At 54.4% G+C, this 11,952-nt stretch overlaps 1 protein-coding gene across 2 annotated transcripts; it reads right to left on the bottom strand.

Annotated features, from left to right (window-relative positions):
• Positions 1-669: 669 nt before the first annotated feature.
• On the bottom strand, positions 670-9,939 carry IBA57 (iron-sulfur cluster assembly factor IBA57). Of its 2 annotated transcripts, none has more exons than XM_031672110.2 (3): positions 9,406-9,939; positions 2,437-2,780; positions 670-2,056 (listed from the first exon to the last, which is right to left on the bottom strand). In XM_031672110.2, the coding sequence occupies exons 1-3, from the start codon at positions 9,933-9,935 to the stop codon at positions 1,665-1,667; spliced, it is 1,266 nt and encodes a 421-aa protein (XP_031527970.2). In that variant the 5' UTR covers positions 9,936-9,939; the 3' UTR covers positions 670-1,664. The 2 variants fall into 2 exon arrangements, with proteins under 2 accessions (XP_031527970.2, XP_072808557.1); XM_072952456.1 differs by lacking the exon at positions 9,406-9,939 and adding an exon at positions 9,157-9,296.
• Between the last annotated feature and the right edge of the window lie 2,013 nt (positions 9,940-11,952).

Raw genomic sequence — 11,952 nt, 5'->3', positions numbered from 1 at the left:
TATTCCCTAACCACCTGGTGTGACTGAAGGTACCCCAGGAGCGGCACCTCAGATGCTGCTGCCCACCCAGCCTGACCACCTGCTCTCAGTTTGCGGGGACGGAAGAGATCAGAACTGCCTGGCTATTTCCTCGCCTCACAGGACTGGCCAAGCGCTCCCCGCCCCCCATGTCTCCATCACCTTTAATATCCCAGTCCCTCTCTGTGTCTCCTGTTCCCCTGAAGTGCCCAATAGCTCCCCACCCCCAGCTCCACTCTCCCCACCTCCTCCTGAAATGACTCCTAGCTGCATCTGGCTGCAGGTTCTTGGGGGGGGTGGTTCTGCTGCTCCCCCCGACACCAGGATGGCTCCTTTGTTGCTCAGTTCCCCATCCCAGCTCTGTGGGTACCAACAATCCACAGGGACAGGCCTGTCTGCCTTTTGCCCTGGGTTCTCAGGCCACAGCTCAGAATCACCAAGTTCCTGTCTCCTCTGGACTCGGCACTCCATCACTGGTCCAGGCCTCTGAGACCTCTTCCCTTCTAGTCAGTCCAGTAAACCGGGGAAACTCCACTAAAATATTTTATCTGGTGTGCTCAGGTGTTCAAGAAAGAGCATCTCAATGTATCTGGTCTACCCAAAACCAAGTCCCAGCACCTGCCACTCAGAATGAAACCAGAGTTCCACATGGACCAGTTGTGGGTCACACTTTAATAGCCACTCTGGGGTATCTGGTGGGACACCCCATAAACACGAGATTCACATTGCAGTGGGAAAATGGAAATCAGTGGTTTAAAGCGGGGTTAAGTCAGTCATCCCCTCACTGTGAAGACATGCCTGCATCAGAAAGCAGCAGCGAGTAAACCAAGCTGAAGCTCCTCTCTGCACCCTGGGCCCTGCTGTCCCAGGGCAGCCTCCCCTACCCCAAGCTCCTGAGGTCTGCGGGGCACGGAGGGGGCAGGCAGGGCTGCTGACACCACCGTGGGGCCGAAGCTGTGCAGATGGGGCACCCTGGCAAGAAATGGTACTGGGGCTCCCCCAGCTGGTTGCCCCTGAGCACAGGGATACACTTGGGAGACCCCTGGTGGGTGTGAGCAGTGTATACACCTCGACTCACAGACACCGCCACTCCACCCGGCCCCCAAGATTCTCACCCTGAGACCTGCCCCCAAGCCAACATGGTAAGACAATTCCCGGAGCCCACTTGTCCCTTCAGCCACCCCAGACGCTGAGAAGCCTCCTCCCCAGGCCAGCCCGAGCAGACTCAAGAGGGATGCTCAGACACATCCTGGAGCATCCCTGGCTGATGGATGAATGACCTCCAGGCCTATATGGTTTGGAGCCTCATCCAAGGTCTAGTGGAAGCTGGGGCTCAGCATAGCACAGAGGCAGGTGCAGGGCTCACCCCTACCTGCCCCCAGTTCCCAAGAGGCTCCTGCTGCTCTGGCCACAGAGCTGCCAGGAGAGGATGGCCCACCCTGAGCATAGGACCCTCCAGAGGAAGCATGGTGGGCTGGGAACACCTGGCATGCCCCCCCATACCTGCAGCCCTGGGAGGCCCACGTATACTTGGGGAGCCTCCAAGCTGGTGTTCGTTCAACTGGGCCACCCTGGGAGCGGGGGCCGGCCTACAGGGTGCAGCAGATGGACAGAGGCCCTGTGCAGGAGTGCAGGGACATCCAGGGCTAGTTGGTAGCTGTGGGCCACCAGTCTGGCACAGATGCAGTCAGGGCCACTAGACCGCTCTCAGAGGTTCTGATGTGGAGAGGGCCCTTGACTTTCTCTGCCCGCAGCAGAGCCAACCCCACGTCCCCCTGGCCTGCCCGGTACTTGCCGGCTGCCTGACCTGACTCGGTGAGCACGGAGGTGCCGGGGGCGATGCCGCCCACCGGGAGGGGGCCTGAGAGCTGTACTGGGAAGAGGCGCTTTCGGATGACACCCATGTGGTGGGTGCGGGCCGTCAGCTCCTGGCCAATGTAGCAGCCCTTGGTGAAGCTGATGCCGTTCATGAAGGCCAGGTTGGACTCCAGGGGCAAAGCCACTCCTGGGGGCAGGTCGTGGATCCCCTCGGGAACACCTGTAGGGGTGGGAGGGGAGAGGCTTAGTGAATCCCAGACTCTGAGGTGACCTACAGAGAGCTGGCAGCTCAACCCAGGGAGGCTGGCGATGCTGGCCTGTAGGAGCCCCACCATCTACCCCCCACAATCCTCCGGGTCCCTCCCATTCTCCAGGTCCCTGCTGCAGCTCCCCATCCTGGTCCCCAGGTCAGCACCTAGGTCTTGTCTTATCCCAGACCCCTGCTCCCTCCCCTGGCTCCTCCCAGAGCCTGGGCCCACCACAGAGCTTCCCCAGGGCCCTGTGTCACACCCCTCCTCCCCCTCCAATCCCACCCTAATCCCTCCCCACCATCCAGCACTTCTCCCTCACCCTTCCCCAGGCCCAGTCCCATGTCCATACCTTGCTGGTACCGGTGCCGGTGATAATCCTGGAGGTCCCCAAGCTGGGACCCGGGCACCAGGGCTGAGCCCTCATCCTGGGAGAGGAGCCGCCAGCCCATGCGGGCTGTCCGGGGATCACGGGTGAGGACGGCGGTGCCCTCGGCCTTCTCCTGCAGCGGTGCAGCCCTGCTGGCGTCCTCAGAGGCACAGGGCAGCACGGCCCACACGCGCAGCTCAGGGCATGGCTCCACCGTGACCCTCCGCCGGATCCTGTGCAGCACCAGATGCCTCTGCAGCGCGTCCAGCACTGACGTGTCACACTCCAGGAGGAAGGTGGGCTGCTCATCCGAGTGCTCAAGGAGCCTGCAGGGGGAGGTGGGGTGGGCAGGGCACATGGTAGGAAGTGCGCAGGGTCAGGCCACGCCCATGCACAGCTGTGCCTTCCAATGCAATGGACCACCCGTGGACCACCTGGTACTGCTGCACAGCGCAATGCATGCTAGAAACCTCATGGCCACTACAGGACCCCTCCTCACCCACGAGGAGCAGTCTGACCAGTGGAGGAGAGGCCTTGGCCGGACCACTGAGAAGCAGGGCCCTGGGACCACAGTGGTGTCAGGTGCTCAAGGTCACACTGAGGTCCAGGATTTGCCTCCTCCAGCCCTGAGAAGCCACTGAGAAAAAGCCAAGGGTTCTAAGGCAGGGTGCACAGTGGATCTCAGCAGGGATGCGGGCGGGCAGGAAGAGCTGGGGGTACAGCAGGCAGCTGATGTAAGGTGAGATGTGTGGTGAGGCCACATCCTGCCCAAGGCCACCTCCCACCTCCCCTAGGAAAGCCCCACAACCTGATCAGAGCCCCAGAACCATCCTAACCTGCACTGGCAGCCAACATGCACTGGAAGGACCCTGGATCCTACTGTGGTGACCAGACGGATGGTGGAGCCATCACGGACAGATAAGCACAAAGGAGAGGCAGTGCACCACTGGACATGGAGGAGAACCCCTAAATGGAGACTTCTAGGACCCACAGGGGTAGAAGGCTGAGGTCCTGGCTGTACATATGGATTGAGCAAGGACCCACAGCCAGGTGGGAGCTGAGACGAAAACGTGGGTAAGACGTTCTAGGAGTACATATAAGGAAAAGGCCATCAGCTGGTACCCCCGCCCCCACCCCCAGAGCCCACCAGCTGTGCCCCCAACCTCCTACCCAGGCAGGAAAGGGTTAAGTGCTGCCCTGAAGCAGTCAGTCACCCCCAGAGGAAAAAGCTGCAGAGGCTTGCTCTGTGTGCCGATTTGCTGTGGGTTCACCCCACAGCACAAAACCTTCCATGTCCCTGCACGTAACTACCAGCCGTGGGTCCAGTAAGGACATCAACAACCACGTGGAGAAAGCGGGAAAGAGCAGGCTACAGCAGCAAGCCACGTTAGCCGCTCACCTCCCAAACAGTCCTGAAAGAAGGTCAAAACTGAGATCAGCTGTGGGGTGGGGAAAGGGTCATTTACAGCCGGAATTAAAAGGCCAGAACAAACAGAAGAATTCAAAGGCGCTGCTGCAGATAACCCCACGAAAAGAAGTTCAATGTCACTTATCACGAGGCAAAACCCACCGTGACAGACACCAGGGCACAGCTATCAGAAAGGCTGAAATAAAAACATCCAAGGCAGAGAGAACGCAGAGGAGAAGCTGGATCATTCAGCCTTGCTGGTGGGAATGTAAATGGAGTGGCCATTCTGGAAAATGGATTGTTCTTTATAAAACTAAATACATAGCTACCACACGACCCAGCCATTGCACTCCTGGGCACTTACCCCAGGGAACACCCCAGGTGTTCACAGAAAACCCACGCATGAACATTAGGAGCGGTTTTATTCTTAACAGCCAGGCAATGAAACCAAGATGCCCTTCAGCGGGTGAACAGTTCACACACTGTGGTACATTCTCTCGGTGGAATAGTACTCAGCAAGGAAGAGGCTGAAGGGCATCGAGGTGAGTGAAACCCAATCTTAAGAGACTCTGTTCATTCGATACTCCTGAAATGACACAGTCATAGAGATGGAGGGCAAGCAGCTGAGTACCTGAGAGCAGAGTTTAGAAGGGAGCCTGATAGTAATGGAAGAGCTGTCTTGATCGAGGTTCCCCAGGTCCACACACGTGTGAGCAAATCACAGAGCTGCAGGCACACGTGGAAATCTGGAGGAACCTGGGTGCACCCTGTGGCTGGCCCACGTCAGTCCCCTGGTTGTGACTTTGGACTACAGAAGGCAAGGTGTTGCCATTGTGGGAACTGGGTGAAGGGGACATGCAACCTCCCTGTTCGTTTTTTTGTGGCTTCCTGGGTATCTGTAATTATTTCAAAAGAAAAAGCAAAAAGAAAAGGAAGCTGCCTCTGGAGAAGATGGGTTTGTGCCGGTGAGACACAAGGGAGACAGCAGTCAGTTTTCATCATAAGCCTTTAAAGGTTAGGGGTTTTAACCATGTGCAGTTACAGTTTGATTTTTTAAATCTCTGATAGAGGAAGCAGGCAGAAACGGTATGAAATACTGGCAAGGGGAGGAACTGAGCATGGGTGAGCAGAATGTGAGGTTGCTGGGGAGAGAAAACCTTGGGAGGAGGAGGGAGAGATGCAGGTAAAGCCATGGCCACGTTGGGAAGAGACCCAGCCGGGGCAGGGCCCTGAGGAGGGGTGGTGATGGGACCACCAGAGTGCCGGGGTGGACAGGACCCCTGATGCCTCCATCTCACTCACGGGGTGGACGTTCCATGGGTACAAGATGGGCTTGGGTGGGGAGCAGGGCCAGGTTCTGGGCTCAGGCACTTTCTAAGCTACCTGTGCAAATGGCCTCATGCCATTCAGACCCTAAGGAATGACAAAGCTGCAATGTACCTCTGCCCCACCTCCCCAGATCTGTCTGCTGCCCCTTCCACAGGTGAGTAACGGGGGACAGGTCAGCAGGAGAAGGGGTAAGGTAGGGTGAGCCATGCTCAGGGCAGCCTTCTTGGCCGGCATGGCCAACAACGGGGCGATCTGGAGTACTCTCTGTGGGGTCATCTGGGCTCTGCTGGGTGCTGAGAGCACCCCTGGGTCCAGCCCACTCAATGCCAGGAGCATCCATGCCTGAGTGACAACCACAAATATCCCCAGAGAAGGCAAAGTGCCAGATCAAATACAGGATGCCCAGTCAGATGGAAATTCCAGACGAATAGTAAATAATGTCTTCAGTGTAAGTATTTCCCAAACACTGCATAGGTCATCCCTGAAAAGTCTGAGATTTACCTGAGCGTCTTGCAATTTTATTTGTTAAGCCCAGCAGCCCTTCCTGGAGCACAACCATGGCAGCAGGAAGACAGAGGTGGAGAGGCAGCTGCAGCCTCCGCAGCGGGGCTGGCAGGCAGGATCTGGATATAGGATGTGGTGGCAGTGTGATCTCAGGCGACCGTCCTCAGCCCAGGACGCGGGCTGTGTGAAAACCCGAAAAGGGAGGGTCAAGCCCACCTAACCCCTCCCCCAGAACACCGAGCGGGCCCTCCTCCAGCAGCCTGATGCCCTGCACAGTGCCTGCCACCCTGGTATCCGTCACCTCCATAAACACAGGGACCTCACTCCTCAAGTGCAGCCCTGGACCCAGCTCTGCCCCAACCTGGGTCTTTACACATAAACTGGAACAGCCACTTTGGAAGACAGTTTGGTGGTTCCTTCAAGACTACACGTATTCTTACCTTACAAATCCAACAATCACGCTTCTTGGTATTTACCCAAAGGAGGTGAAAACTAACGCTCACGCAGAAACCTGTACACTGATATTTACAGCAGCTTTATTCATAACTGTCACAATTTGGAAGCAACAGCGATGTCCTTGAGTAGGTATAGATATATAACCTGTGGTTCATCCCAGACGATAGGATATTATTCAACACTAAAAAGAAATGAGCTATCAAGCCATGAAAAGACATGGAGGAAACTTAAATGCATACCGCTAAGTGAAAGAAGCCAATCTAAAAAGGCTGCAAACTCCGTGATTCCAACTATGTGACATTTCGGAAAAAGTGAAATGATGGCGATAGTTCCAGACACAAAAATACCCTTTGAATGGCTGTGAGGAGCTAGGAGGGACAAACAGGTGGAGCACAGAGGATTTTCAGGGGCAGTGAAACTACTCTATATGATATTATAATGATACATACATGTTATCATACATTTGTCCAAAACCATAGAACGCACAGCACCAAGCGAACCCTAATGTGAACTTCGGGGAATTTTGGCGTCAATGTAAGTTCATCAGTTGTAAAAAAAATTGAACCCACTGTAAACTCTGGAGAGGGATGCTGATAACAGGGGAGGCTATGCATGTGTAGGGGCAGAGAGTATACGGAAAATCTCCGTACCTTCCCCTCAATGTCGCTATGAACCTCAAACTGCTCGAAACAGTCTACTTTAAAAAACAAAAACTAAAGCTTTGTCTGAGAAACGGTGTCACGTCTGGGAACAGGGTGCACTGAGGAAGCCACAAATCAAGAATGGGAAACCAGAAGCATGACAGTTAAAATGAAAAATTCCAGAGAGAGAAGATGCAAAGAAAATGCCAGGCAGTGAGAAAGCATGAGGAAAGCAGGGAGGCCCCAGGCCCCACCGCCAGTGTGGCCCTCTCCTCGGAGAGCAGACTTCAGTGAGATCAGGTGTAGGTGAATGGCCAACAGCAACCAGGAGGGGAGGGAGCACACCTCGGAAGCCAACAGCAGGCGTGAGACCTGAATGGAGGCACTGGGACAGGGTGCAAGGCCAGCGGGCTCAGCCCCCTCTTCCCCCTGGCCCCATGCCCCCTGCCCCAGAGCAGACCTGGGAGGGATGAATCTGGACACTACTTATCAATCCCTCAGGCCAAGAGCAGCCATCTGAGGGACTGTTTTCACCTCTTCTCTCCACTAACTGCTCAGAAGTAGGGCCACTCACTCAGGCTGCCTCTGTCCAAGAATGAAGACCCACCACACCCCACCCTCAGGGCGGCACTCCTCGCAAGGACTCTGAGTTGGAATCTCACAAGAGCAACTGGGCTCAGGGGGCAGTATCCCAGTGCTCCCCAATTCCCCCAGTGCAGAGAGCAACTGGCACAGGGATACCCTATTGTGAGCAATTAACAAAGAAAGAAAAGCAAAAAATCCTCTGCAGAACAAATCAGGGCACACACAATGTCTGGAAAGAACCACCAAGCACATGCCCGGTGACAAGAGCTGCCGGCCCAGCAGCCAAGCAAAGACGGGCCAGACCAGAAGGAAATTACAACAGAAAAAAACAAAAACCTAGAAACGAAAAAATTGTTTTACACTGTAGGGTGACTCATGAGGATATAAATCCATGATAACAAGAATGCAAAGGCAGAAAGATGTAAAGGCAGACTGGAGACTCAAGGAAGGAAATTTGGGGACCAAAAGATCACTAAAACCATGATAAACTAAAAAGTGAAACGACCAAACTAGAGGTGACTGAAAAGAGGTGACACAGAGCTCAAGATAAGCAAAGAATGCAGTTTTTGAAAGAGATTAAAGCAACTACAGGAAAGATAATTATATATGACAGATCATGACAATGGTTTCTCTGAAACAGGGGACACAGAGTAGGGATCACAAAAGTTTCCTGTAAAGGATCAGAGAGTAAATAATTTAGGTCTGAGGCTAGACGGTGTCTACCACGCTTTTATTCTTACTTTTGCTATTGGAAGGCAAAAGCAGCCACACAGTACGCAAACAAATGGGCACGCAGCATTCCAATCAAACTTTATTTTACAGAAACAGCAAAAGGGCTGGATCTGCCCAAGGGTCGTACTGTAGCAGAGTCATAAAGCCCACCCAGTGCTCAGAAACACGACACGAAAGAAGACCCAAAATACAACACACCACCATGGCACTTCAAGACAACAGGATAAAGAAGAGCCCCCAAGAGCTTCCAGAGGAAAAGTAGTCACACACAAAGCCCCAGAAATAAAAAGGCACTAGGCTTCTTAACAGCAACGCCAGCAGCACCAAGTCATGGCTTCAAAACGTTCAGGGATGATTTTCGGCCTGGAGTTTTATGCCCACCCAAGATACTGGATAAAACCATTTGAAGGAGTAAAAGTATCATACCTCCCAGCAAGCCACTAAAGAACGTACTTCCTCCTCCAGAAGGCAGTACACTAAGGAAGATGCAGATGAGAACCCACAATAAAAGAGGGACATGGGAGTTGCCAAGGCAGCCACAGGCAGAGCAACTGCCTGGAACTGCATGAGAGGTTCTGGAGGAACCAAGTCCGAAAAAGCTCAGCAAGTGAAAACCACAAGTTCTATACGACAAAGGGCAAGGCCACCGACTTGGCTTGTTCTTGTGACCAACACGGACAGTCGTGATAAGGTCGGCAGAGACTGATGTAAACACACGCTAATATTACTGAATACGAAATTTTGGAGAGAAACGCACACCGGAGTGTACACCGGAGAACTCAGTGAGCAGTGGCACAAGCGGCTCCCCGCAGTGTGGCTCCAGGTGCCACGACCCCTTTTCCGTGCAGTGGGTCTGAACAGGAGAAGAGGCCAGGTGCAGGAGAGTCCAGGCCCTCCCATGGGTGAGAATCGCAGGCCCATTCGTGGGTGCCGGCTCCAGTCCACCGATGGCTGCCCTGCCCGGGCGCCTACCCCGAGCCCACCCCGTGTGCAGGTCCCCAAGTGTCCCACCATGGGCGCCCCTCCAATCCGCAGACGCCGTCCCACCTCGGCCCACCCTGTCTGTGCACAGGCTCCCAGATGTGCCTCCAGTGGATGGCCTGCCCTGCTCGTGCTCTCCCGGATGTCCATCCTGGGCCACACGGAGTCTTCCCGTAGGTGCCCCGCCTCTGGATGCCCTAAGCTCCGCCCTCAGCCTGCCCCTCCCCCGTGTCTGCCCACCCGAGAGCCCTCCAAGGGAGCCCATCCCTCAGCCCTCCCCCAACCCCCGGAGCCTATCCCCCACCATGCTCTCACCCGTAGAGAATGACGTCATAGAGCGTGCGTCCCTGGACATTGAGAAAGTGGGCGTAGCTCGCGCGCGCCGGGGCCGAAGCCGAGCCGGCCGCAGGACCCGGAAGTGGCAGCTCATTGGTCAGCAGACCCAGGAGAAAGGGCGCCGAGTCCGGTCCGCGCACGCGCACAAGGGCGCGCTCGCCCAGCAGGAAGCAAGCCCAGGCCGCGCCGCCCTTGGGGCCGCCGCCCTGACAGTAGGCGCCGTGGGCCAGGCGGCGCCTCGGAACCGCGCGCAGCCGCCAGCGCCAGGCCGAGCCGCCGCGCCCTGGAGTTGCGCCCCGGAGCAGCGCCGCGGCCGCCATCTTTGGGGGGAATGCGACGGCGGGAAGGGGCGGCCCGGGCGGCAGCTCGGGCGGGCCCCACAGTAGCTGCTGGAGGCAGGCTAGCGGAGCGTGCGCAGCGGGGCGGTGCGCGGGGTTGGGGGGAGCGGGTACGCCACAACAGCCCTTGGCGGCGGGAGCGCGGGGCGTGGGCGGGGCGTGCGCGAGCATGCGCGGGCCGGCACCGCAGCAGCCCCTCGAGGCGGGCGAGCGGTGCTGGCTAGAGAGTGGCCGGGGTGAGAGTGGGCGGGGCGTGCTCGGGGGCGGGGCCTCTGGCTGTCGGTCACCCATACACCCCTCCGAGGCAGGGGGCTACTCGTGTACTTGGCGTGTCCTCGATTCTCAGAGCTTAGTTTCTGCTTGCTTGATTGTGGTGAGGTGCGCATAACCTAAACTTTACCATCTTAACCATTTTTAAGTACATAGTTTCAGGGGTGTTAAGCGCATTCACACTGTGCAGCAGTCATCCCCATCATCCAGAACTTTCTCATCTTCTGAAACTCGGGCCTTTTCAAACACTGAGCCCTAGCTCCCACCCCAGCCCCTAGGAGCCTTATTCTACTCTATTTCTATGAATGTGACTCCTCTGGGAAACTCATAGAAGTGGAATCATGCACTATTTGTCCTTTTGTGACTGGCTGGTGTCTTCCAAGTACCTCTGTGATGTAGCATGTGTCAGTCTTTCTTTTTAAGGCTGAATAGTATCCACTGTATGTATGTATACCAAATTTAGATTATCCATTCACCCATTGATGGACATTTGTGTTGCTTCCACTCATTGGCTATTATGAATAATGCTACTATGAACACTGTGCAAATATCTCTTTGCAATTTTGCTTTCAGTTCGTTATTGTGTGAAACACACATTGCTGTGTGTCCTATACTTTCACACTACTCTTCACTTCTGACACTTCTGATCACTAAATGTGGGGAGGGGGCGGGGGTAGAATCTCCATTCCACACAATTTTCTGACACCAGTTGGGTGTCTTACAGTTTAACTCAATTCTGAAACCATCTACCTGGAGGTAGCATCAGATCCCATAAGACTGCATGCACACTCACTCGCTCTCACGCTCTCTCTCTCTCTCTCTCTCTCTGTCCCTGTCTCTCTATCTCTCTGTCTCTTTCTTCAGATATCAGTTGAAGTCCAGGTTGTCACCTGTGCTTCTGACCAACCAACTATACATCAGAGTTGCCAACAGCCAACAGCCCACTCCTTAGGTTCAATTAATTTGCTAGAGTGCCTCACAGAGCTCAGAGAAACATATTACTTACTAGATTACTGATTTATTATTGTTGGCGTCACGATATCAATGTACACACACACACTGTATGCGGAGAGAGCTGATGGCTACTCTAAAAGTTTATTAAGCTACACAGGCTTATAAAGCAGAAGAGAACAATCTGGAAAATGTTTAACTATGGTATGACATTTTTATGACTCTCTACAGGCACAGACTGTTTTTAGTTGAAGATCGTAAGATCCTTTGACGTTCTTGATCAGTTATGTTCATCATGGAGCCAGTGAGCCTTACATCTTATCAGGGCGGAACATACGGGAAAATAGCTGCTTGATGATACTCTTTCTGACTCAGGCGGCTGTGCCTGTCTTAGGTTGCCCCCCTCTGGGGATCTTACCCGTCATTGGCTAGCCAGCCCTCACACCTCTGAGTCTGCAGCTTTTTATAACTTGTTTACCAGTCCTGCCCAAGACTCATTCCTTTGTTCACCTAATCGGGGGGCTACAATTATAAAAGGGTATAACTCAGGAACATCCAGGTGGAGGAGATGCATAAGGCAAGGTATGTGGGAAGGGGCACACCACTCTCCCCAAATCTATGTGTTCCCCAACCCAGAAGCTCTCCAAGCCCTGCCCTTTTGGGTTTTTATGGAGGCTTCATTACAGCGATGTGATTGATTAAATCATTGACCGGTGGCTATTGATTGAATCCCCAGTCTCTCCTTCCGAGAGGTCAGGGCATGGGGCTAAAAGTTCTAACCCTGGTTAATCACATGGCTGGTTCTCCTGGCAATCCCTTCTCTCACCCGTAGAGAAAGATGTCATAGCGCTTGTGTCCCTGGACATTGAGACTCTTTGGGTCTTTCCAAAATCGCCTCATTAACATAAATTGGTTGACAAGAGCTTGTTAACAATATCAAGACACCTTTATCACCCTTATCATTTAA

The sequence above is a fragment of the Vicugna pacos genome, chromosome 3 (assembly GCF_048564905.1).
Source record: "Vicugna pacos chromosome 3, VicPac4, whole genome shotgun sequence".
NCBI classification, from domain to species: Eukaryota; Metazoa; Chordata; class Mammalia; order Artiodactyla; family Camelidae; genus Vicugna; species Vicugna pacos.
This window is presented reverse-complemented; position numbering and strand designations above follow the sequence as displayed.

What these genes read in the sequence shown, in the direction of transcription:
- IBA57 (XM_031672110.2), bottom strand. Translation starts at nt 9,935, where the DNA reads ATGCTCGCGCACGCCCCGCCCACGCCCCGCGCTCCCGCCGCCAAGGGC. An exon ending in TATGACGTCATTCTCTACGG is followed by an intron (nt 2,781 to 9,405) that starts GTGAGAGCATGG and finishes CTCCCCCTGCAG; the next exon opens with GCTCCTTGAGCACTCGGATG. An exon ending in CCGGCACCGGTACCAGCAAG is followed by an intron (nt 2,057 to 2,436) that starts GTATGGACATGG and finishes CCACCCCTACAG; the next exon opens with GTGTTCCCGAGGGGATCCAC.